Source organism: Lotus japonicus, chromosome 1 (assembly GCF_012489685.1).
Source record: "Lotus japonicus ecotype B-129 chromosome 1, LjGifu_v1.2".
In the NCBI taxonomy this organism is placed as follows: domain Eukaryota; kingdom Viridiplantae; phylum Streptophyta; class Magnoliopsida; order Fabales; family Fabaceae; genus Lotus; species Lotus japonicus.
Genome location: NC_080041.1, coordinates 109,216,974 through 109,243,370, shown reverse-complemented (window position 1 = coordinate 109,243,370; position 26,397 = coordinate 109,216,974). Strand labels below are relative to the sequence as shown.

The window sequence follows — 26,397 nt, the reverse complement described above, 5'->3', positions numbered from 1 at the left end:
GAACGTAAAAAAAACACAAGAATATAAGCCTTACCCAACCCCAGATTTCACCATACAAGACTTAACCACAGCTCAGTAATTCAGTTGAACCTTGTTGTACATTGGAAGGTGTTAAATATTTAGCTGAAGCAAATGATAATCACATTTGAAAATTTGATATACATTAAACATAATTGTCCAGTACATAAAAAATGCTATGGCTAAAGAGATCACAACTTTCTAAAATATCTCACATTTTCTATACCAAGACTTAGGGATCACAACTTTCCATGGAAAATTTAATAGTAGTCTTTGATTCTGCTATTCAGGCTTTGATAGAACAAAATTTAATAACACCAAATAGAACATCAATGGATGATTGGAGTAGGTTCTGAATCACACTATGGTTCCTAACATAAATCTGAATCCTAAGGCCACCTTGAAATGACTCATCCTTTATGAATCCATGCACCAATACTTAAAAATGTTCAAGCTAGCCAGTGCCCCATTCTTCTTTGCCTTGACAAGTGGTTCATGAGCAGCGAATACAGTATCCTTGAACTTCTGAATTGCACAAATCCAACTTTAAAGATTAAAAAACACCGATTTTACAATCACTAGAAAAGAAGAGAAATATATAGAGTTTGTGATGAATCACTAACAACCAGTAATAAAGTCCAATCAAGCAGGAGACTATAAAAGAAAGGCATGTATTGAACTAAAAATCTAAAAAAGGGATACAAAGTAATAACAATAGCAATGAAAATGCTGGTTTCACCTTTCAAGTGATTCGTTTTGGTGCTGCGGAAAAGATGAGTGTTGTTGTTGTTGTGCTGAAAAATAAGGATTTAAAGAAACTAAACAAAGAGAGGGAGAGAAAAGAGTACAAAATTATGAGAGAAATGAAGTAATATACGAAAAGAAAATAGATGTAAGACTATTCACCTGACTCATCTGTCTCAGTACGTCTTGAAATGGTCAGTTGCTCAAGCTTGTTACTGACAAGAGAACCACAACTTAAATCCACCATGATTTGAGAAGAATTCCCTAAAACTGAAGAAAAGATTAACTATGCTTCCTAACCACAAACAACAATAACACCAGGATATGAAAGGAGCTAATGAAAGACCAGAAGTGAAAGGCATACAACTAGAAAAAAAAGGTGAAACTTCATATCCAAACTAATGAAAGACTGTTACCTTTGGGCTTACATATGGTGAAGACCCAAAAAACCAATCTGAAGCCAAATCCCATAGCACCAGAGGTCTCAGGTTCAACTGTAAACCAGAATACAAAAACAAACTCTTAAAATAATTAATTGCAAATCCTTCGGTGCACTATTTTCCAGCATAAGTCTAATGCCACCTTTAGTGCAACATCATTGAGTTATAGCTTGTCAAGAGCATCTCGTAGGTAAGGAAATATGTGGGGAATCCAAATACAACTAAGAAATTTGACCCAGATCAAACAAACACAATAGTACAATGAATTATAAGAATGCATGACTGAAATTCTGGTTCACGCACGTGACAGATGTCGAACCAAATGTCTAGGACATCTGGCACAACGTACAGCAGATAACAGCACAATATTAAATCAACAAAAAACAGTAAATAACACAAAGAATTGTTAACCCAGTTCGGTGCAACATCACCTACATCTGGAGGGCTTCAGCCCGAGAAAGATAATCCACTATTATAGAGAATCAAGTACACAAAAGGTCTTAATTGAACAGCCCCTGTTCACAGCCTTTCCTACTTATTCCTACCCGTGGTTTATTCCTTAGGTCTCCCCCTAAGTATGAGAATCCCCTTTCACTTTCTCACACACAATCACTGCCACAGTGGTTAATCTCTTACAATGAGAGTAAAGACGATCTCAAGATCAAACAACTCACAAAACAACTCTCAGCTTAGAAGAATAACATAAAGCTGCTAAGAGAACAATACAAGTGTGAACTGACAAGAGTAAACCCTAATTTACTCAACATGAAGCCACCCTTAGTAACTAGGTTTAGGTCTTCTTAAGTAACAATCATCCATGCCTTGTCTTCAATGGGCTTGGGCAAGCAAAGAGTCCACACTAAAATCAGGAAGTTGTTAATGAAACAGATCTGCATAAAATCTTCAAAGATACGTTTTCAGTTGCAGATAAAAACTTCCAAAAATATCTCCAAATCAAACCCCCTTGAACCAGGTTTGATTACACAAAGAATATTCCTTGGCGGCACACAGAAGCTTCCAACAAAACCCTAACTTGATTACCATGTAATCAAAACAACGCTTCACAGATAACTTAGCCAACTCACAACAGATTCGCAGGGACGCATGTCATAGTCAAGATGTTATGACATCGTGTCCGACATGTTGGCACACAACATACATTAGCTAAAATGTAGACAATCATAACAAAGGAACAACAATGACCACTCTTCTAAATGTTTAATTCCTAAATAAGCAAATTAAATATTTCATTCAGCTAAAAAACTACTAATGGAAGAAACTCAACAGATCAGGATCAAGCACAGTACAAAAAAAATTACTGCCCAATGAAAGGGAAATTAGTACAATTATTAAAGGGGTTGTCTAAATGACCCTAGGTACAAAATTGGGTTAAATCACCCTTTGATGAGGTGTCCCAATAATATAGTAACATGTGTTTTAATAAACTCCAACTCATTTCACTATTTCTATTATTTATATTTTCATAATATTCATTTTATAAAATAATCTATTTGCACAAAAATACCAATCAATTATAAAAATAACACATAACTCTTTTTCAAAAAAAAAAAGGTAAGAACCCTAATCCCCAAATTCTTCCAAGCTTTCTGGGTCTGCTACTCTTATTCGTTCTCCCAAGAAGAAAAGTTGCATCACCTCCTTCGGCAATCACGTTTCATTTTCCTAGTTGGTTTTACTGGTATATATAAAAATTCTGGCATACACTTCTTGAAGGGGGTGATTAGGGATTTATTGATTTCACACCAAAAGCCTATGATATTTGAAGATAATTTGTGCAAAGTTAATGAAATATGGAAAGAGATGAATTTTTTATTATAATTTAAATAAAAACGTAATTGAAGATGAAGAGTTTGCTTGTGATCAATTGATCATAATACACATATTTAAGAGATTTGACTCGTTTTGCATGTCGTAAAGCATGGAAGAAATTGAGATTAGGGTTCTACTTTTTTTTTTTTGAAAAGGAGTTATGTGTTATTATTTATAATTGATTGGTTTATTATATGCAAATAAATTATTTTATAGACTGAATATTATGAAAATATAAATAAAATAAATAGTGAAATGAGTTGAAATTTATAAAAACTTATAATATTATTGGGACATCTCATCAAAGGGTGATTTAACCCAATTTTTACATAGGGTCATTTAGACAACCCATAATTAAAATATGCATTAATAGGTTCAGTACACACATTTAAGATTAAGAGAACAATTTATCTAAGCGTGCTGCCAAAGTAGATATCAGATTCATGATTTTGTCATTTGTTATATCACCCAATAATTTAATAATATAATAGTTAAAGCCTGAAACTAACAAAGGTATTGATTAAACAAAATGAGGGTGTTGTTCACGTAAAATGCAAGTTGCACATCTCTTTTACTTTACATTTTGCAAAATGCTAATATATATACACCTCAAACTTGAGACCGCAAATCATAAACTTCTGTCGGATTTCACTTTTGGTTTAGATAAGGCACTGATGCATTATGTCCTTAAGGTAGTGTATCACCAAAAAAGAGAAATCAATGCATTATGTTTTCAGTTTGTCATTTGAATTGAAATTAGTATGAAGAAGCTAGGTTAGAAGCATTATTTAGTCTTGAACAACATTAAGACATCTTATCCTACTCAGTATTACATTAAAATTTAGCTAGAAAAACCCTTAATTTTTTGATGTAATGAGCCCACCACGATAACCAAAATCCAAACTAATAAAATGAAGATACTGCATAATTGAAACCTACATGTGTGGCACCAGAGTATATCTTTTACTTCACTCCCTCCTCAGTCCTCACTGTAAACAAAAAGAAAAAAAAAAGCAAAAGTTTGAATGGTAGGGGAGAATAAAATTGAACTGGTGATTATTGTTGGGAAATAAGTAAATTATTCAAAGAGAGTAACATTTAACTGACCTCCGCATCAAGCAGCACCAAACTCATTGCATATAGTTTGGATGGTTCAGTAACTGGGCACATGTCCCATGCTCTAAGGACCCTTAGTTTAATCGTCCATGTATCCCTCCCGCTGCAAAGAGCTTCAAAGGGCTGTCAGTTCCAGCTGGAATAAGACATTGTGTAGATAAGGCAACTCCCAAACTCAAAAGATTTCTCAACACAAATGCAAAAACAAAAAAATGTGAGTAACCCTTACCATGAAGTGCCTATTTATAAAAAGTAACATTTGTAGATGAGGAAGAGAGCAAGGCAGCTTCTACAAAGCTTGATAACCTATAAGAGATGGACTAAAGGAACTTGTACTGGAAAAAACACACCAGGAACAGCAACACCGCAGTGAAAAATGATAATAGAAAATAAGATTAAAAATTGAAAGAAAACCAAAACGAAATCATTCATTTCCAGTACAGTGTTTATGGTACCTGTGTCCGAATCAGGAAGAGAGCAAGGCAGCTTCTACAGAGATGAAATTGACGATTAGGAATAAGAAAGGAAATGCAGAAATTGGACTCTTTTACCCAACAAACTCAAAATCAACGCCAGCCGAAGCCCTCACAGAAACCACTTGACACCAATGTTGCTCTCTTACAGACCCCAAACAAACAGACTCTGGGTAGAGAAGGGATCAATTTATAAGCAAAAATATGGGCATACATCAAATCAACTCAAAACAGAACAAAGCTGTAAAGGAAAATGGAGGAGATAGGGTGTAGGCAAACAACCTGTAAAGAAGAACGTCCAGCTGGTTTTGGTGGCTTGAAGGTACCCACGGATTGCTACACACGCAAGCTGCTAGGTAAAAAGCCATGAAAACCGGAAGGAGGATGAGGGCTACTACATGAACAACGAAGAGTACAACATGAACAGAAGTAGAAGGGATGATCGAGGTGGGATCGGCCTTCGATGCACCAACACGACAACAGTTGGAAGCTCCTGCATCGGTGCCAGAGTGCGCTGGAGCATTAATAGGTAGATGAAGTAGGGAGGGGATTCACGCGAAGATGTTGTACGGGTGAAAAGAAAAGACGATAACCATAATTCCCAACGCAGCCCACGAAACAACCAGGTCCAAAAGAAACCGCAGTGGTAACAAAAAAAATGGCACGGATGAACAGTAAAAAACCTTGAAACTTAAGTAAGAAGATGAGCAAATTTTCATTTGTAATGTTATAAAAATCGTATTAATATCAAATTTTAAGTTTGGATTGCATGCTTCCTAAAAATTGATCATTATAGTGTATATAGATTTCATCGAACCATAGCTTACGGCGTTTATTTTAATAAGCTTTTAAATTGCGGAACCCTAGCCTTCTACCGATTTGGGTAAACAGAAGCGGTCTTATCTCAACCAGTGAAGCTCTCGCCTCTCAACACACCTTCAATTTGAGAACATAAGTCATTAGGCAAAAGAAAACAAGACATTACAAACTTGGGATTGTCTGAGCAACTGTTTTAATTAGAACGTAGTGGCTAGCCCGAGAGAAAGATTGTCCTTCAACTTCTTTCATACACGATCCTTCACAAAGTTAAAAAACTGGTTGTCATAGCAACCCATTACTTTTACATTTAAAAGTTGTTTCAGCTCATAAAAAATGTAATCAGGTACAATACGGCTACAAGAAATTAAAAACCACTTATCAAATTATTGGGGATGAAGAATCGATCTTTGGACCGCTTGGTCATAAAGACTCTAATGTCAAAAAACTACTTATTCCAATAGCTTGAGTTGTTGGATAAGGGTCAGATAAAGGATTTTTATATTATATTATAAAATTTTTACTATGTAGCGATTCACCAATCATTTTTGTAAAACTATACATAGTTAATTTTTGTGCTCTTATTTTTATCATAGAATGTTAATAACACTTTCTTTTAACATTCCTCCAAAATTCTATGTTAAATGTGGAAATTCGTGTGCGTGAGGACATTAAATTTAAGAATAATGTCTCAGTTCTATGGCACTTATGTTTGGTTGTTAATATGTTAGGTTGTTCTCAGTTCTATGGCACTTATGTTTGGTTGTTAGGATTTAAATTTGCTCGGCTGGTTTTGGTTTCTGTTTGCAGGTGTCGAGCGGCTTGATAGGATCCATGATCCGTCGCTGTTTTTCGAATTTAATGGGAACCTTTCTAGCGGGGTAGTCTCTCGGGGGTTTATAGCACACTTGTGTGTTTGTGGTTTTTGGAAGGTTTTTTCTGTAGAGACTGAGCTTTTACCAGCTTTTTGCTGATGAGGTCACTGTACCCATGTTGAGAGGGGTTATTTCTCAACACTATATATATCTATTATCATATTCTGTTTTCAAAAAAAAATATTTAAGAATAAGCTACGACTCATTTATATTTTTATCATTTTTTATTTCATTTACATTTCACTTTTAATTTTTCTTATCTTTTAATGATATCACTTATCACATTTTTATCTTCCCGTTATTTTCTTCATATTACTCTTTATCTCCATTTAAAATGGAGCGTGAAAAAAAAATTCCTCTAAGAATAACACTCATATCTTAAGCTATAACTAAGCAAGAACACGTTCAAAAAAAAAAACACTAAGCAAGAATAAAAACTACACTAGACTGACAGATTCATGCCAAGTTGCCAATGAATAATCGTCATCCCGAAATCAATGATTCAAACAAAATGAGCTCTGATTCTGATATGTATTTTGAGGCTCTAAGTATACAAGCAACTCTTGAAGATGTTTCTGTATTGTCTAGGTGTGCAATTGCTCGTTATTATCTTCTCACAATCACAGATAATTGGCAATGTCTTATAATTGGCCACGTATTTTTTAGCATTTGGGAAGGTCTGTCCACAATTTTATCTATTTTCCTAAAGAAATTTCTGTATTGGACCTTTCCATTAGTATCTTTTAACAACAAATACTATGTGATAAAAATTTAGCATAACAATCGGTACAAGAGGGCTCATTAAAAAAAGTTAAAAAACCACTAAACCAAAGACTAATCAGCATTGTTTTTTAATACTTACTGTCAACAATCCTGATTAATTTCCTCAGTGTAGGTATACAACGATAAACCACTAATAGTGAAATGTACTTCATTCTTATAAATGATGTTTAAACTTCCAACTTCATGTTTAAGAGATGAGGTGAACAACTGTCGCGCGACATTCATACAAGTGTACCAATGAAGGATGCAAATCAATTATTACTCACTACCAATAATGACTTATGAGGGTGATGTCTCTCCACATCGTAAAAGACAAGTAATCAAGGGCCCCTTCTCATCTCAATTTAAAATCCTTCATGATCACCAAGGAAAAATTGAGTGACTAAGAAACCCAAGTCATCTTATCATAATTTCGCAGCATTTGTCCCATTCACAAATTCAGCAAGCTGACCAATGCAACATCAATCCTCTCATTATATACTTTAAGTCAATAATAATAATAATAATAATATAATTGAATAATTTGGATGAAATTATAAATCCAAATCTCATTAATTTCTACCAAATCTCATTAGTCTCTACCATACCAAACCCCTTAATTATTATTATTATTGTTAACCAATCAATTGAGATGAGACTTTTATGTTCAACAGCAAATTCTAGCTGGAACAAAAAGCAAAACTACAGAAGAGGAAGAACAAGGAATCAAGAACAACTACTTTTCATCATCATCTGATATCTTTGACACTGAGGATGGGATCTCAAGTCTCTAAACAGGTTGAAAGAAGAAAGACAATCCATACCCAGAAGAAAACTCTATATGATCTCAAAAGCTCAGGGGAAGACTACCCTGGCTCTGAATACCACCCCACCGACAGGAAAAACTGGATGAGTGGTCTCAACCCAGAGAAACTTCACATCAACCAGATTGTTTGGCCTGGAACACATGATTCTGCAACAAACAAGATTGGTATCCCACTCGTCACTCGCCCTTTTGCTCAATGTCAATCACTCTCCATCTACAACCAGCTTGTGAAGGGTACCCGTGTTCTCGACATTCGGGTGGAGGAGAATCGCCGTGTGTGCCACGGTATCCTCGTTACTTACAGTGTTGATGTTGTGATCAATGATGTCAAGAAGTTTCTGTCAGAAACAGAGCATGAGATCATAATCCTTGAGATCAGAACAGAGTTTGGCCATGAGGATCCACCTGAATTCTCCAAGTACTTGGAGGAAAATTTGGGTGAGTACTTGATTTCCCAGGATGATCATGTTTTTGGCAAGACCATCACTGAGGTGTTACCCAAGAGAGTTATATGCGTTTGGAAGCCGAGAAAATCTCCACAGCCTAAAACAGGGGATCCCCTGTGGAGTGCAGGGTATCTGAAGGATAATTGGATCAACACTGATCTGCCATCAACCAAGTTCGATGGAAATTTGAAGCATTTGGGCGAGCATCCACCGGTTTCGGCGAGGAAATACTTCTACAGGGTGGAGAACACGGTGACTCCGGTGGCGGATAACCCTGTTCTGTGTGTGAAACCTGTCACCAGACGCATTCATGGGTATGCTAGGCTCTTCATTGCTCAGTGCTTCGCTAACGGCTGCGCTGATAAGCTTCAGGTTTTGTCCACTGATTTCATTGATGAGGATTTTGTTGATGCTTGTGTTGGACTCACCCATGCAAGAATTGAAGGAAAAGTCTGAAAATTCTCTAAAAACTCAAATTTGTTCTGCCATGTCTTGTGCTTCCACTTCACCTCTTAAATTATCATTGTTTCTTTCTGATGTTTTCTGTATTATCTGTAGATCATAGCTGATATGGTGCTCCGTGCTCCTGTACTGTATATTTTATTTGTTGGTTGGGAAATGTGGGTGAATTTGATTGTAAATTATGTAATTATATCAGAATACAACATGTTATATTGTATGTGCCTATGTGGCTTTTGAAATGGTTCTTGCTTTTGTTTAATTGTTAGATACCATAGAATATCAGAGGGTAGACACAACTATGTTTGAATTTCATTCAAATCAATTCCACCACAATGGCTATGACATTTGCTCTAGTATCATAACCAAGCTGAACAGCAAGTGTGGATACTAATACAGTAATACAAATTACAAAGGGATACAAATTTTAGTGTGCATGAAGAACAAAAATGTAACAAACGTCACAAAGATGTATTAATCTATGATAGCATTTGAATTTGAAACTAGAGTTTCTAGTTAAGTTAGCAGTCTCTTACATAAAAGAAAAGTTTCACAATGTAACAGTGAAATGTCTAGTTTCATCACCTCCACTGAGCGAGAATGTTGAACTTGTAGTCCTGTTGCCATACTTGACACTAATTCTATACTCTCCCAAGAACCCATAAAAGCTGTGGGAACCTTGTTTATCTGCAACTCCCTCTACAAGACCAGTATGCCACTCTTCAAGAAGTTTGTCTACCACATCACCTGATGGGAGGTTTCTGAAATCATTGTCTGTGAGGCACATTTGGTAGCACCCATTTGGATGAAGTGCAGTCCAAAGCATTATCCCATTCACAGAAGGATAAGAGAAGCCTTCCCTCAACACTTGTTCCAAATAAATTGCCTAAGCAACAACAAAGAGATTAATTCAATAAGGCAAAAAAAAGGCAATTCCATTTTAATTTTGTTCATTTATATATATGAGAATTTGAATTTCTCTTGCTCACCTGTGTATCTTGATCAAGTGTCTTGCTTATATCAACCTCAGTAAGCCAAATAGGAAGATCTAGTGTTGCCAACTTGTCTAAGATAGCTCTGATAAGGGGAGGATTTGGTGTTGTAAAGTGACCCTCCAAGCCAATTCCATCCATGAAGACACCATTTTGTTGAAGTTCTCTTATCTTTGAGATAAAAGCGTCAACAGTGGAATTTACATCACTGCATGTTTCCACAACATTGAAGTCATTCATAAATAGGGTTGCTAAAGGATCTGACTTATGTGCAGTCTCAAAGAAGTGCAATGTGGCATCAGGTCCAAGCTTTTGCTCGTAGAAATCAAAATGAAGCATTTCATTGCTGACATCCCAGTGTATGAACTCTTCTTTGTATTGGTTCATGAGACTGTGTATTCGGGAGTTCACCGCAGATCGTAACTGAATACCAGTAAGGTTGAGAACCCATGCTGGAGTGTATTTAGGGTCTTCCCAGAATATATTGTGCCCTCTAGCTATGATTTTGTTGGCTCTCAAGAACTGCAGCATCTGGTCTGAAATTGTGTAATTGACCTGGCCTTGATGAGGCTCAGTGGCATACCATTTGAGCTCATTTTCAAAGACTGCAGCATTGAACCGCTTCACAAACCAATTCTGTACAAACAGATGAATGAGGCTTATTTTGTTACTATGTTGTGGATGATGGGGTACATGTAAAATATTCAATTGCAAACCTGATAGGGTAAGTTTCCAAGAATGGTCTTTGCTATGGCAGATCCAATAGGAAAGTCTTTTGAGATTTGTTCTATAGAGATAGCAGCTCCTTGCAATTTCATTCCTTTAGCATCTGAGACATGAATAGTGACGGCACGCTTTCTTTGCTATCAAATGCAAGAGGGAAACAAGATTAAATTCTTCTTCCTTCAGCTGTTTGCTCTATAAGCACATAACTTTGTTGTTTTTTTCCTACTTCATTGAGAGAGTCTTCGCAACAAAATCACTTTTTGATCAGTTCATAGCATGTTTAGTTCCACAGTGAACTGCTTTAGAATCATTTCTGGTTAGAGGATTCAGGTCTTAGTTTTTGAGTAAACGTGTATTGGACTATGTGCAAATCGTGAAACCAAACATCTAGTTAGTATTTGTTTGGTTACATTGTATGTACAAAAGCCAATACATAGGTTAAAAAGATACAAATGCTAGAAATAATTTTGGAACCTAAATTGGTTAGTTAAAGCTAAACCCATTAGCGCTATTAGTTTGGTTGTTTGAACATGGTGAGTAAAAAGAAGCAACAACTATGCATTCCATTGTTTTGCTCAAATAATGAAGTGAAATTTCTTGTCCTCACATGATTAATTATATATTCTTGATTGATTCTCCATTGCTGCTTGGTAAATGGCTGGAGTGAGGGGCTTGCTATATCTATATTGACATCATTACCACCAGCATTCTGCATAAATTACCAAATATCTTAAAGCAAATCACTAATGAAGGTGAAAAGTTATAACACTGAATGAAATGATGAAAAAAAGCAAGGTACCTGAATGAAGATTGTAGATAAATTAGAAGGTGAATCCAGAACAAATCCACCTTTCAGAAACGACCAGCATCCACTCTTAGCCGAAACTGTCCCAATGCAAACAAATGCATCTTTTTCCCCTTGCAGGCTGGCCCTTATCATAGCTGAATTTGAACCTTGAACCCTCACCCATACTGTGAAAAAATGATGTTTAGAAATAATTACTTATATTTTTGCTAATCATCAACATTCCGTTGTAGTCTAGTTGGTCAGGATACTCGGCTCTCACCCGAGAGACCCGGGTTCAAGTCCCGGCAACGGAATTTTCTTTTTTAAATAAATATTTAATTTTTTTAATTAAAAAATGACTGTTTTTTAAGCTAAAAAATGAAGTAATGGAAAGAGTGTAAAGAACATGAGCTAACTGGAAAAAGAGTAGATGGTGGCCTGAGTGAGATTGTTGAGAAGCAGTGAAGGCATGTAGCCATTGACAGCTTTGGAGGCAAATCTATCTTCAACAACAGCACCACTTTGAGAGTACTGAGACTCTCTTTTGAAGATTCCTCCTCCGTAAAGTGGCTTCTCAGGATGTTCTTTACACTGTCAAGTGTCAACACACACAATGACACAGCACAAGTAGTCCTTTAAATTTTCCATCAAAGAATGAACATGAAATGCTTGTATTTTAATTACCTCAGTGTAAGCAGTAAAATCATATAGGGGCCCATCTGCAACACAGAAATAAAAAAAACTAGTTGATGAATAATATTATTGATTTCAAATTTGATTCTCAAACTAGTTGGTCAGGGAAGTTAAGGAGTATAGCAATTATAATTAACTTACCATAGAGAGGAGAAACGGAAGAAGGGCGAAGTAGAAGAAGAAGGAAGAAAAATATGTGACAACAGGATGGAATATCTTGCACCATTGGACTTAGAGTGTGAAAGGGGGTGTTAAGTTGAGCATATATAAATAATACATAAATAAATACAAATATGCCCGTGTTAGTAGTTCTGTCTGCAGTCTCCCAGAAAACACGAGAGTCGAGAGGGAAGGAGAAAGAAACGACAAGAAATGAATGTGGAGGGAGGTGATATATGATACTATATCACAAGGGAACAGAGGACTTGTGTGAGTGTCCTGCTTCATTCACATGCTCTGCTAATTCAAATTGTGAAAGAGGGATTCATGTGACTGTTAAGTGTGTCACAATTATTATTACTATAATTGACTAATTGTATACTATATATACACCCTGCCACCCACTCTAATAGAATGCTTTGCATATATGCAGATGCCAATTTTTTAACTTTTATTATGCAGACTGGTCAATTGGTAATTTATGATGCATCAGGAGTCTTGGTTACAAATTTCTACAAATAATTACACATCACCTAAACCTATTTAATAAATGAAACTCCTGTCTATAATAGACAATTTTTAGACATAGCTCATTTAATTTTGATTCAATCTCATCCCCAGTGCAAAAGTACAATGACATAATACAATGAATTGACTGATGAATGAGACAAATAGAGTTTAAGATCTACTAAACAATTTACAAATGCCAGCTATCCAGATATTGCTATTTTTCTTGTAGTATTTACCTACTAAATTCTATCACTAGTTAATGTAGAATGTACACTACTGGTTGATTGTTTAAACTTTAAACTACATACAGCAACCCCATTTATTGATTACCAACTCAGGACGAAAGCAGGTCATCCAATTTTGGAATAACTTGTTAGGTCAATGCAAATATAGTTGTAAAAATTGATAAGGTTATATTAGAAAAGCTAGCTTCATGAATGAAATGTTTGGTTCTGTCAGAAAATAAGCATTGCTATTACTTGAAGTCACTCAGTACCACCTCCACAGTAATCAATGAAGCTTCAAGGGAGGACCATATGAATATGATACTACTCATTAGTTAAACCATATAGGATTGGCATGCGCTCTTCTTTTTGGACCATAGGATGAAAATTTCTTTATGCTATGCACAATGTAGAGCTCTCCCCACTCTTTTAAATAGCATGGGTGACAATCACTTTAGATGCCACAGCACAATAAAGGAGAAACCATAAATGACTCACAGAAAACCAAATAAACTTTTCACAAAGATCACTGCGTGTAGTTGCTTTTAACTTAAGTTTGCTTCCCTTCCCCATTTGTTGCTTGGTTATGATTAAAATAGTCTTTATATATATGGAAAGATAATTCTCATATCTTGACCTATTTGTTAAGTTGAGTAGGTTCCCAAATTCTAATTAGGGGTGTTCGCGGTTTGGATTGGTTCGGTTTTGAGGGAAAAATTCATCCGATCCAATCACTTTAGTTTTGTCACTACATCATCCAATCGGTTGTTTTCTTTTTGTAAATCCGATCCAACTTTTATCAGTTTGGATTGGATTGGATTTCGGTTTTTCAAAGAAGCTATAAATATCAAGTACCTCTAAAATAAGAAGGAAAAAAAAATTAATCCTCTATAATAGATGGCATATTTTCAAATATATGTTCACTCTAACGCATATTTTTCAAATTATTACTTGGAATTTTATTTACTCAAATATATCTTCATATAAATAAGCATGTGTTATATAATAATTCTATAAACTTATAAAAACATAAATATGTAAGTACGAAAGATATGATATATGTACAAATAAAATTATATGTATTTGTAAATATTCGGTTTGGATTGGATTTTGGAATCAAATCCAAAATCCAATCCAATCCAATAAAAAATTTCGGTTTTCTCAATTTTGGATCCGTTCGGTTTTCGGTTTGATTGGATTTCGGTTTTTTTGGATTGATTTTTCAGTTTGTATTGGATTGGTTCGGTTATGAACACCTCTGCTAGACATCAATATCATTGACCTCAATTCAAATATGTTAATTTACACGGAAAAAAATAACATTGGAATTTAGGAGACCTAACTCTACCTCAATAAATAGCTCAAGAGGAAAAGATTGACTTCAAAAATATAATACCCCATCTGTTCCTTATTATAAGGTCACTTTTGAGTATTTTTTTTTCCCTAAATATAAGTTCATTTACAATATTAATGGAGCATTAATTATTTTTTTCCAAAACTATCCTCATATTTAAAATGAAAGAGACAATGAAATTTTGAAATAATAACTTGGAGAGAGAAATTTATAAGAAATTAAATAAGGGTAATCTAGGAAAGTGAATAAATTCTTTTACAAATGTATTGCTTGTAACTACTTTCTTTAATCTAAGAGAATTATATATGTAAAATGAACTTATATATTGGAACGGAAGTAGTAGTTATATCCCAGTGACTACGAGACTTCTCAACAAACCTTAGTCTTGAGTCTCGATCCCTCACCATCTACAAACTTAAAATGCAAGGTGCAATTTCACTGTTCCTAGTACACCATTTTTTGTTTGTTGCAGATGCTTGATTGTTGGGCCTATTTCTTATTTGGGGCCCTTTGGTTATATGATAGGTTACTGTGTAGGGTTAGGAATGTTCATGCCCTCCTTGCCTCTTCACGTGTTTTCTGGCCGCCGCCGTCACCACTGAAGGAGCTGGAGTAGGAGCTTCCCCCTCTCTATTTGCTATCCTAGCGAATGCATGTGCCCCATCTGCTAGAGCCAGCTTTGCTTCGTCCTTCCTTCCCTTATCTCACGGCTGGATTTTCGCTAGCAGCTGGAAGCTATACCCCTCGAAAGTTCACCTATCTCCCTGCACGATTCAAGCCTCCATCATTGATCTATCATCTATGACTTCGCTGCATCTTCCTCACATGCCTTTCCTTCAGCCACCGATGCACATCCCTCTTCTAGCTCTACGATTCGTCCTTCACCTAGCCTTTTGCGTGAGATGTACGCATATCTTCCCCATTTTCTGTGGTAAAGCTACATCCTAACCATCAATCTGGTTTGGGTTCTCTAGGAACTATACCCTAAAGAAACCTACATAATCTGCTTTACAGGTTGTTTGAGCTACTACTAGATTAAAAAATCTAGCTACTCAAGGTGCTTTCCAGTTGTTTGATTCGAAAGCTTCAAGATCTTGCTGGAATCCCTCTGGTTTATTTGCTTTCCTTGGTATCTTCATCCTTAGGCAGGTATGTGCTTATAAATTGCCCCTTTCATTGTGTGGTTTCTCATTTCTCCCTGGGTTCTTCATCCAGTTCCCTCTCCCATTCTTCTTTTCTTTCTTTCAAAGAGACAAAAAATACCGTATAACCTTAATTGCTATTTGTATTTTGGTTTGTTTATGCAGCAGTATCAAGTGATAGATTCAAATGTTTGGGAAGAGAACAAAATTGCATTGGGTATAACTCTTCGTTTTTTCCCATATCTGTGATCATAATTATTCTCTTTTATTTTTTTTATCTTTGTTAATCAGTTGCAGAATTGAGACTAAAATGAAAGTTGAGGCTAATTGAGGCTTTGACAATCTCATCTCTAATCTTGTCCTCCAAGGCTTGTGCCACTGTCAGCACTTGCTTCTTGAATGGAGACTTTTTAGGAAGGGTCTAATTCCTTGCCACTGTTAGCTATGGCCTATGTGTGTTGGTGTTGATGTTGATATACGAATGTAAACTTTTTTTTTGTATTTTTCAACTAGGATATGTACATTTTCGTTTTGCTCCTAAACTCTTACAATTAGTTCAAGCCAGATTGCATATCCTTGAAAGAGACACCAATTGTGGCCATGCTTGGTTTACATGGGTTCATCATCTTATTGATGCTTATGGTGACCAATTCAATTGTGGTTTATTTTTTACAGGTTACCAAATAAATAAGAGCTCTCTAAAACTCCAAACTTTAAACTTCAATAAGCAAGTTGAAGACCTGATATTAAGGTTGCTTATTGAAAACAAGGTAAATTAGTATGGTTTAGGCTCATTGTTTTGTTTTTTTAATTTGGTTTTTACTATTTTTTATGGTTATGTTATAATTTTTTTGTTCACATAGTCCAATGGGGAATTTGGGTATCTTGCTTACACTATTGATTGAAGGAGGCATCTTTGGAGTTAATATATTGATTATCAAGGGGCTTTCATGTAGGATTTATTCTCTATGGGTTGTGAAAGTCCAAAGCAAGTAGAGACCAGAATGTTGTAAAAGCCTGAGCACATGAATAGGCGATGAAGAAGAACTCTGCTGATATTGAAATGACTTTGGGGAAAGGGATTTTCTGATAGAGAGCATGTTTAGACTTGAAGTCCAGGTATATTTTGTTCTTTTTGGATTTTATGTTTACATTTTACATGTTATTCAATGAATTGATAGAGAGTCATAGCTGGTCAAGATGAATTTCATCCCAAAATTTTCTTTTAAGACATTTTTATTTGATTATTTTTTCAGATTAGAACATAAGAAATGGATTTGATAGCCAATAGGTGCATTGGTGCTCATGATAGTGGGAGAGAATTTGTGACCAACTTGGTTGGAAGTGCAATTCCTGGTTCTAAAAGCCCAAGATGTAAGGCAAGAATGGCAACGTCTCAGATAAAAGGTGGCTATGATTTACATACGACCTGATACTATGAGGTGAGTATAGGCTACAATAGCTGATGTTGTTAATTAGTTTATTTTTATCAAGTGGCTAGACTACCTTTGTATCTGATCTAATTCTTTGTTTATGCATGGGTTATCAAAAGCTAGCTGCCTTGGGAGGTTTTTGTAAACTTTCTGATTTTCTAATTTTTTGAGTTAGCCCTCTCTCTCCCTTTCTCATGATAGAATTTCATGGACATCCATTTGCTTGATTTGATCGTATGTGCTCCTTTGTTTTATCCACCACATGAAGCATATCAAATTGCTTCCTAAATTATTCTTTCTAGCTTTAAGAAAAACAAATAATGTTGTCATTTGTATTGTTTGTCAAATTTTGGGATTTATCAATCACTAAATTTCTATTTGATGCACTATGGTTTTTGAAATTGACTTGGATCAATTGGATTTGGAATTTGATGTCATTGTATTGCAGTGCAAGCTAGGATCTAATACTTTAAGTTTGCTGACAAAGGTTGAGCCTTTAAACCATATAACAAATCCCCTGAGAGACCATTTTTTCCTTTAGCCTTATAACCCAAGGATTGAAAATAATGGTTTGGGTGAATAGCCAATAATGTCTAAGTCACACTTCATAAGCTAGATAAATAACAGAGTAATTTTAGGTTTCTATGTTTTGTTACCTATATAAATTTTTGAAAGTAGTCATACTTATGTAATATGTTTTTACTATAATCTGTTTACCAATTTTATTGTGGTTGTTGCTTCAAAAGCATTCATGTAGTTGGAGAGACTTAAAAAGTATATGTTCATCATCTATGCAGGTTTGATGGGGTCGTTGTGTGCTTGTACTGATCACTGACTCTCATGTTTTATGAATTCAACTAACAAAAGATGGTTTCACTTAGCCTCTTCTACTGAATGTCCTTTATTAAGGGAGTAACACGAATCTGAGCTGCATTTGTTTAGAGGCAGGCAAGTGATCCAGCATGTTTGAGAAATGAGGCTCAACAATGGGTTTTGGATTAGGCTCTAATGTTACTATGGCTGAACTTTATTTATATTTGGAGTAGTAGTTGTTAAATCAATTAGTCACATGTAAGTTATTGGAGTAATTTTAAATTGGACATTTTCCTGGGATCTCATGGCTGTTACTCTTTGGGATGGTGCTTAAGTTGTTACTCTTTGACATTGTTAAGCTCCCGTGTTATCCATGTCAATCGCATTAGTTATGTTTATTATATAATGTGTATCATTCACATAAAATTATTTTGTAAAGCAAACAAAATGGGAGATTAAACCTCCGTGCATCGCACGGGTATAATCCTAGTTAAATATCTAAGTTGTGAACGGTATAAAAAACTCATGGTTCAAACTTCACGATCCAAGCTCGTTTTTGAAGTTCCAATTTTTTTAGAACATATCAATGGTTCAGATTTATGATGAACAGAGAGAGATTTGGATAGAGAAAACTCAAATTCGTGTAAAATGAATTTAGATCATCTGCTTTCAATATCTAAGTCTTAATTTTATATTGAATGGTTTTTAAAAAACTCGGGAAAAAATTCATGATGCGAGAAATAGAGAAGAGTGATTCGAATTTCTGATGAAGAGGGGTGGAGAGAATTTTGGATGAGAGAAACCACATTCATATGAATTTGAACCATCAATTTTCCATTTTTTCTTACATTAATGGATATGAAATTAACAACTTAGATGAGATGATTTGGATAAAGAGATCCAAATTTCTCCTTTACTTTGTCAAACCAAAGAATGAGTTAAACTCGTTTTGTCATCCTTAAGATGATGTGTTACCTCCAGAAAGTTTCTACCCATTTTATTATCATGTTTCTTTTTGGTGTAATTTACTAAATTCATAAGATACAAAATTGGAGCCGTGGCGGTAAATAGTTATATTTTAAAGGGAGGACAAAAATTTATGGAAGAAACACCGTACCATTTATGTAGAGACTTTACATATGTATCATCATGACTTTATTATACTTTCAAAAATTTGTTTCACTTAGAAACAATATAAAATAAATAAAGGAAGGAAGAGACATGGAATAAAGCCTTAGCTAACTAGAGAGGATTCTAGCATGATGATGTTTTGGGGTTCCATATTGCAGGAAGCACAAAGTTTCTACCCTTCACGCCGTGAGCATTGAACACTCCACCAGGGCACACGGATGTGGCTTCAAGGAGCATGTCTCCGCGTCCAGTAGCATAGAACCCATCCCCATAAGGATTAGTCACAGCTCCGGCCAGACCTCCCGCCAATAACTTCACCATAGCATCGGCTCCCACATTTCCGCTCGGTGGTTTCACCGGCGCACCACCATGTGTCTTCAAAAATGGAAATGCACATTCAGGACACTCCTCTTCTGGATCCCCCACCGCAACATATGCTTGATTCCCTGCAATCAATTTATTGTGCACATAGTTTATCAATTAATCAATCTACCACATTAGCTAATAATAGTTTATCAATTAATCAATCTACCACATTAATTAGCTAATAATTCATGAAACTAACTTAATTATATGTGTGCATGCACGTACCTATGAGACCATGTTGTGCGCATGATCCGGCACACATGTCTTGGACGGTGACACCCTTGGGGGCAACGATGATAGCAAGGGTGTTTGGCTTTCCCCCGGTTGCCTTGGGGAGGAGCGGCTTGATGAAATCTTTGATCAAAACCTTCCCGAGAGAGTAGTTAGGATCATACACTTGGTTTACCACCTTCACAGTGATCCTGCCTCCAGTGGGCCTTCTGGCAAATGTTTGGTAGCTCTCCACGATTTGCCACCATGATGACACTTGAGGCTGGGCGCCGACATTGGCGTTCAGGGACCTGAGGAAGGAGAGAATGGCTCTCTTCTGCACCCTAGGAATGGGGCCATACCATAGGATTCCAACATTCACGTTGCCAGTGAGGAGGCGCCCCCCATGGTGGGTCAGGGATGCTCCTGGATGACCGGCGGAGTGGGCGACAGGGAGGATGACGAGTAGAGACAGAAACAGGGACAAAACAAGTGAGAAAGAAGACGCCATGTTAATGATTCTCTTCCTTCCAATATGTGGATGCTCCTTCTTCCCATATTTATATATGCATGTTTGCGCTTTCCACAATACGAAATAGAAACAAGTTATAATTCTATATACCAAAAAAAGAAATAAATCTACATGTCACGGCTACATTGTTGTTCTTCATTGAGAAAAAAGATAGAAAATAATCAAACAAATGTCAAACCCCAATTGAACAAGGTAATAGAGAATGAACAAAGTAAAGAGACAAAAATAGCTAATTTCCTCCCCCCACAAATGCAGGGGCATATAGGAGGGAAGCGGGAAGCCCCTACTATTTTTGGATGGATAAAAATGACTGCCCTAATTATAGCTTATGAGTAATGTAGAATAATCAGTGTCCTTATAGATATAGTAATACAAAATTTGCAACTTGTCAAAGTAAACAATTGTAAATATAGAAATATAATTTGTGTATCTGTAGATACATATAAATATAGAGATTTTGTATAAGAAAATATAATTAGTAGTTGATTACTTTATTCACATACATACACATTTATTTCGATGGGGTCATATACATACATAATTAATATTGTGTATGTTTAAAAATATTGAGTATATGATGATTAAAATTTAAAGTTTTTGTTGAAAGTTGAAACGATTGATAATTATATGACGGGAGAGTTCAAGGTAATATTTTCAGCTTTTTTTTTTTTGTTTTTGAAAACAAAACAAAAAAAAAAGTAGATAAAACACGCTCCAAGGTTTTTCCTTTTGTTGGATAACACCAAAACCTTTAACCAAATTCCAAAGTGTTATAGGCCTTTTCACGAGGCCCATGATATGCCTCATTCCCAAATTTTTCATCTATGGGCCAGCCTAAATACTCCTTTTGAAAATATTGCCACCATACCTATCACCTATGTCGACATGGGTTGGGGCAGTGAAAGTGGGGAGAAGACAATAGCGGTGGTGTTGTGATAGGAGTGCTTATGGCGACAGAAGCAATAGAGGCGGTGGTGGTGATAAATACACCATTGATGATTTTCCTCATTACTTCATCTTGATCTGATATGTTATTGTTAAAACTTAAAAGAAACATCGTTTCGTTCCTTCCAAATAGCATATAGGCCCTTAAACAAGCTGCCCACATCGTCCTCTTGATAATTTTCCATGAAGCTTGACAACCAGTCCCCAAGACCACTGGTAACTTGGTTGGAGCGTAACTTGGTCAGAGCGTAATGCCATAGGATGTGTAAACCAAGCCAATCGAGACCAGCTACACTGGTAACTTAGTGGATTAAAATAAATCCATTAACTACCACTTTATGAGTGTTTTAACAAGTCTAAAATTATAAACTCCTTCTAAAGTTGTACATTTCTCGCATACTACTTTTTTATAAAAAAAAATATATACTTAGCTGAATATTTTACTTGTTAAGTATTTAAATGTGAAATATTAAACAATATAACTTGGGATTTGGATTGATTTAATCAATTCTAGCGTCATTATAGTCCCCCAAATTTATAACTTAAGATTTGAGGTGACTGCAATGACGGTAGGATCTGAATCCTATAACTTGGTTCATTTCTGTGTTGTAATGATTAATGGATGTTAGAGGAACATAAGTGAAGTGATAATTGAGAATTTTTTTCATCTTTTATTCATGGGGAGTTGACTCATGAGCTAATGACATTGTCAAATCCTACCCCTCCAAGGCTGAAGGCTCCAACTACTTACAATAAAAAAGATGAAGAAACGACAATGTGGAGTTCACCGGCAAGTAGGGACCTCATTTACGCGATTAACGTAATGCACTGATGCAATCAGCCACGGATCCATATTGGTGGCTTTGGGGTAAATCCCCGACAAAAAATTTATTGTTCTCTAAATCCTTTTTAAATACTTTATATATTATTTGTTTGTATAGCAAAAAAAAGTATGTTATTTGTATTATTCGCCCCACTAGTTAAAATTTTTATATGTATGTGTATTGTGTGTGTATTTAGGCTCCCACAACTAAGAAATCTTGGATCCGTCACTGAATGCAATGCGGGGTTTATTCACTCACTGCTGTCCATTTTGGAACATAATCATTGAATTTAATGATGTTTCCACTTTTGGTTCTTTTAGCTAAAATTATAGTACTATACGAGTTTACTTTTCAATTTTTTTTCCGAGCTTTTTATTATGAAAATTAAGCAAATTAACAATTACGTTCTGCTATGCGGGTTGGGGCGAGCAAGAAGATGGGAAAATTGGTGGTGATTTGTGAAAAGTAAGATGAAAGTTGAAAAGAATAATAACATTTTCACAAACCAATTCCACCTCCACCTCACCAAATTATGAAGAAAAAAAAGGTAAATGAGTGATATGATGTAGGTGATGTGACAAGAATTGCAGAGAGAGAAAGGAAGAAAACAGAATGAAAATAATATGTAAGAAAAAAGGGTGTGAGTATATCACAACTCAAGTTGAAAATCATGTGACGACCATTTCTGTGACAAGTCCACAAGACATTTGTAGCCTGTAGGTGAGGCTTCAGTTTGGCATGCTTGGAAACAAATTATAGTGCATGAAGTAAGTGGAACTGGAAGTTATATATTGAATGATGAGAAGATAACTCATTCCATATTCATGAAATGGAATTTTTTGCATATATCTCCAAAGTGAGAATCAAATTCCATGAATTATTATTATTATTTTGCTAAGGACTGAATTGTCCGGTACCTCAATGGCTTGTCCTCACGTGAGTGGAGCAGCGACATTGTTGAAATCTGTGCATCCTTATTGGAGCCCCGCCGCGATAAGGTCGGCGATGATAAGGACAACGACGCTCCTTGACAACACGAACCACCCCATGATGGACCAAGCCACCGGGAATCGTTCCACGTTGCCATTTGATTTGGGCGCCGAACATCTCAATTTGGGTCGTGCCATGGACCCTGGTTTGGTATACGATATCACCAGCAATGGTTATGTGGACTTTTTGTGCGGGCCTAGGTTAATTCAGGTGATTACTCGATCACCGTTGAATTACCCTGCGAAGAAGCCGTCGGTGGAGAATTTGAATTGCCGGTTGTTTGTTGCTCTGTTTCCGGTGTCGCCCAGAAGGTTGTCCAGAAAGACGTTCATGAGGACAGTGACGAAGGTGGGCTCGCAACACTCGATGTATTGAGTGAGTGACGCAGACAGGCTTGCTGCGCGTTTTGATGAAGATGTTGCGCGTGTTTCCGTCTAATGCAGGAGCAATTAATTAGGAAGTTATTATTTTTAGTATTTTTAAATCAATTTAGGATTTATTATGTTTTTTTTAATTAAGTTAGAATCTTTATGATCTTACTTATTTTTGGTTAGGAACTTATTTATTTTTAATTAGGATCTTTTAGGATATTATTTATTTTTCTATTAGGATATTTTCTTTTCCTATTTAAGTACTTGTAAGGCATAGCCTATTTCAGTTTATTATTGACAATCAAAAAAACGAGAATTTTCTCAAATCCTGGTGGATTCCAGTTTTCTGTTACTTAGGGTTTTGTGTTTGCAAACCCTTGTGCGTTCCGCTGTGTCAAGTGGTATCAGAGCAGGCCATATCCTGTCTTTTTGCAACCTGATCAATGGCAGACGAACAACCAGCAAGTAAGGGCGATATGGAGAGGGTCGCCACCTCCATAGAAGCACTCACGCAACAGATGGGGGCGCTGGGTAATTCGATGAATACCTTGGTGAACCTTATGACGACACGAGTACAGGACGAACCTCAGAGGAGAATCCCACGTCCAGGCAACAATAACCATACTGCCGCCGCGGAGGATTCTAGTTCTGACGAAGAGGTATTCGCAGAGGAAGAAGCCAGCGAACAGGGAGGCAGAAACAACCATGATTATCATATTAAAGCAGATATTCCATTCTTTTATGGAAACATGACCGTAGAGGAGTTCATGGATTGGCAGATTAGCGTCGATCGTTTCTTCGACATCATGGATATCCCTGAGAACAAGCAGGTGAAGATGGTGGCCATCAAATTGAAGAGCACTGCTGCTGTATGGTGGGATAGATTGGTTGCTCAGAGGCAGCGACAGGGGAAATCAGCAGTTAGATCATGGCACAGGATGAAGCAATTAATGACAGAGCGTTTTTTGCCAGAAGATTATGAGAAAATTCTGTACAAAAAATACATTGATTGCGAGCAGGGCAAGCAAAGTGTAGCAGAATACACCACTGATTTCGTACGCCTCTCTGAGCGTAACGAATTGACCGAGTCTGAACCCCAGAAGGTGGCGCGTTTCATGAGCGGGTTGAAAGGTTCCTTGCAGGCCAAGATGGGTCTGCAGAAAGTGTGCACTGTGGCTGAAGCCTCTAATTTGGCACAGAAGGCTGAGTTGCTGGAGAAATCCCCCAGGAATTTCTCCTCTTTTCGCAACAGATTTTCTCCTCCGAGAAATTTTGATACAGCAGGTGCAGGTGATAAAGAGAAGAGTCCAGCCGCGAAAGATTCTGGCAACTCAAACGGCGTGCAGCCCAACAAAGCGCCGAACCAGAAATCAGCAAACCCCTATACGAAGCCAACCGGGGACAAGTGTTACCGATGTGGTGGACAGGGTCATCGCTCCAATGTTTGTCCTTCGAGGAGGACTACTGCCGCCATTATGTATGATGACACTGACGGGGAAGAGGAAGATAATGAGTTTGCAGGGGCTGAATTTGCTGAAGAGGAGTCCGGAGATAGAGTCAACTTTGTGCTCCAACGAATTTTACTGTCATCCAAGGACCACAGCCAAAGGAAGAATTTATTCCGTGCTCACTGTTCTATCAAGAACAAAGTATGTAACCTGATCCTAGATAATGGCAGCACTGAAAATCTGGTTTCTCAAAAACTGGTGGATTACTTGAATCTGCCAACTGAACCTCATGACAAACCATACAACCTGGGATGGGTGAACAAAGGCACAAAAGTGAAGGTTTCCAGGATGTGCAAGGTACCAATCTCCATGGGAAAGCATTACCAAGAGGAGGTGTTGTGTGATGTCGTGAGCATGGATGTTTGTCACGTGTTACTAGGACGTCCCTGGCAGTATGACAAAGACATTACCTACAGAGGAAAGGCTAATGTGACGCTGTTCAATTGGGGCGATCACAAGATTGCCATAGCTTCTGTTCTGCATTTCAATCAGAGTTCAGAAGAGAAAAAGACTAACTTCCTAGTGCTGAATGGGAAGGATTTTGATGGCGCTGTGAAAGAAATTAAATATTTCTGCCCAGTTGTGATAAAAGGCGTGCTGAATGCTGTGAAGGAGGAGGAGACAATCCCGGCAGAGGTACTAGAAGTGTTGGAAGAGTTCAAGGAGCTAACTGTAGAGGAGCTACCTAATGAGCTGCCTCCCATGCGCGACATCCAGCACCAAATAGACCTGATTCCAAGTGCTGTCCGGCCAAACCTTCCCCATTACCGCATGAGTCCCAAGGAGAATGAGATCTTGAGGGAGCAGATTGAAGATTTGTTGAAGAAAGGCTTTATTCGTGCCAGCATGAGCCCATGTGTTGTACCTGTGTTCCTTGTCCCTAAGAAAGGAGGTCAGTGGCGAATGTGTGTGGATAGTAGAGCCATCAACAAGATCACCATCAAGTATCGCTTCCCAATCCCCCGCTTGGAAGACATGCTTGATGAGCTGGCTGGTTCTAAGGTGTTTACCAAAATAGATCTGCGCAGTGGCTACCATCAGATCAGAATCAGACCTGGAGATGAGTGGAAGACAGCTTTCAAGAGCAAAGATGGTCTTTATGAATGGCTGGTGATGCCTTTCGGGTTGTCAAACGCCCCTAGCACTTTTATGCGGCTGATGAACCAGGTTCTTCGTCCCTTCATTGGTTCTTTCGTTGTAGTTTATTTTGATGATATTCTGATTTACAATAAAACAAAGAAAGAGCATTTAGAGCATGTGAAGCAGGTTTTGCAAGTCTTACAGGAGAACCAGCTGTACATTAATCTAAAAAAAAAAAATGTACGTTCAGCAGCGACAAATTGCTTTTTCTAGGCTTCATTGTTGGAGCTGAGGGGATCCATGTTGATGAAGAGAAAATTCGTGCAATCAGATATTGGCCCACACCCAAGTCAGTGACTGAAGTCCGCAGCTTTCATGGATTGGCTACCTTCTACAGGAGATTCTCCAAGATGACATATTTCATTGCCTGCAAGAAGATTGCTGATGCAAGCAACATAGCCAAATTGTTTTTCAAGGAGGTGGTGCGCCTTCATGGAGTTCCCCTGACGATTACCTCAGACAGGGATACCAAATTTCTCAACCACTTTTGGATCACTCTTTGGAGGATGTTTGGCACGCAGTTAAATCGCAGTTCTGCTGCTCATCCGCAGACTGATGGCCAAACTGAAGTCACCAACAGGACCTTGGGGAATATGATTCGGAGCATATGTGGTGATAAGCCAAAACAGTGGGATGTGGCACTTTCTCAGGTGGAGTTCGCTTATAACAGTGTTGTACACTCAGCTATCGGAAGGTCCCATTTTTCTGTAGTTTATACTGCTGTTCCAAGGCATGTGGTGGA

At 37.0% G+C, this 26,397-nt stretch overlaps 3 protein-coding genes, 2 long non-coding RNA genes and 1 other non-coding gene across 12 annotated transcripts; 3 read left to right on the top strand and 3 right to left on the bottom strand.

Moving 5' to 3' along the window:
• Positions 1–124: 124 nt before the first annotated feature.
• On the bottom strand, positions 125–5,224 carry LOC130729085 (uncharacterized). Of its 4 annotated transcripts, XR_009015861.1 has the most exons (9): positions 4,904–5,222; positions 4,604–4,790; positions 4,378–4,483; positions 4,140–4,284; positions 3,972–4,021; positions 1,179–1,256; positions 925–1,032; positions 758–812; positions 125–543 (listed from the first exon to the last, which is right to left on the bottom strand). It is a non-coding gene; the product is annotated as an uncharacterized LOC130729085 (long non-coding RNA). The 4 variants fall into 4 exon arrangements; XR_009015862.1 differs by having other exon boundaries at positions 758–836; positions 4,378–4,790; positions 4,904–5,224; XR_009015859.1 differs by having other exon boundaries at positions 4,378–4,790; positions 4,904–5,224.
• A 2,490-nt stretch (positions 5,225–7,714) lies between these two features.
• On the top strand, positions 7,715–9,047 carry LOC130729084 (uncharacterized). The gene has a single exon (XM_057580710.1). The coding sequence runs from the start codon at positions 7,849–7,851 to the stop codon at positions 8,800–8,802; it is 954 nt and encodes a 317-aa protein (XP_057436693.1). The 5' UTR covers positions 7,715–7,848; the 3' UTR covers positions 8,803–9,047.
• Positions 9,048–9,139: 92 nt separating this feature from the next.
• On the bottom strand, positions 9,140–12,502 carry LOC130729083 (endo-1,4-beta-xylanase 5). Its single transcript, XM_057580709.1, has 8 exons — positions 12,145–12,502; positions 11,995–12,029; positions 11,727–11,901; positions 11,323–11,495; positions 11,131–11,232; positions 10,514–10,660; positions 9,795–10,433; positions 9,140–9,691 (listed from the first exon to the last, which is right to left on the bottom strand). The coding sequence occupies exons 1-8, from the start codon at positions 12,227–12,229 to the stop codon at positions 9,356–9,358; spliced, it is 1,692 nt and encodes a 563-aa protein (XP_057436692.1). The 5' UTR covers positions 12,230–12,502; the 3' UTR covers positions 9,140–9,355.
• Positions 11,552–11,624, top strand: TRNAE-CUC (transfer RNA glutamic acid (anticodon CUC)). The gene has a single exon. It is a non-coding gene; the product is annotated as a tRNA-Glu (tRNA).
• A 2,145-nt stretch (positions 12,503–14,647) lies between the features above and the next one.
• LOC130729082 (uncharacterized) lies at positions 14,648–17,938 on the top strand. Of its 4 annotated transcripts, XR_009015857.1 has the most exons (8): positions 14,663–14,677; positions 14,776–15,181; positions 15,265–15,399; positions 15,558–15,609; positions 16,068–16,162; positions 16,349–16,511; positions 16,649–16,834; positions 17,623–17,938. It is a non-coding gene; the product is annotated as an uncharacterized LOC130729082 (long non-coding RNA). The 4 variants fall into 4 exon arrangements; XR_009015856.1 differs by having other exon boundaries at positions 14,648–15,154; XR_009015858.1 differs by having other exon boundaries at positions 14,648–15,181; positions 15,561–15,609.
• A 796-nt stretch (positions 17,939–18,734) lies between these two features.
• On the bottom strand, positions 18,735–19,899 carry LOC130729081 (protein EXORDIUM-like 2). Its single transcript, XM_057580708.1, has 2 exons — positions 19,361–19,899; positions 18,735–19,215 (listed from the first exon to the last, which is right to left on the bottom strand). Exons 1-2 carry the CDS (start codon positions 19,854–19,856, stop codon positions 18,893–18,895), a joined length of 819 nt encoding a protein of 272 aa, XP_057436691.1. The 5' UTR covers positions 19,857–19,899; the 3' UTR covers positions 18,735–18,892.
• Between the last annotated feature and the right edge of the window lie 6,498 nt (positions 19,900–26,397).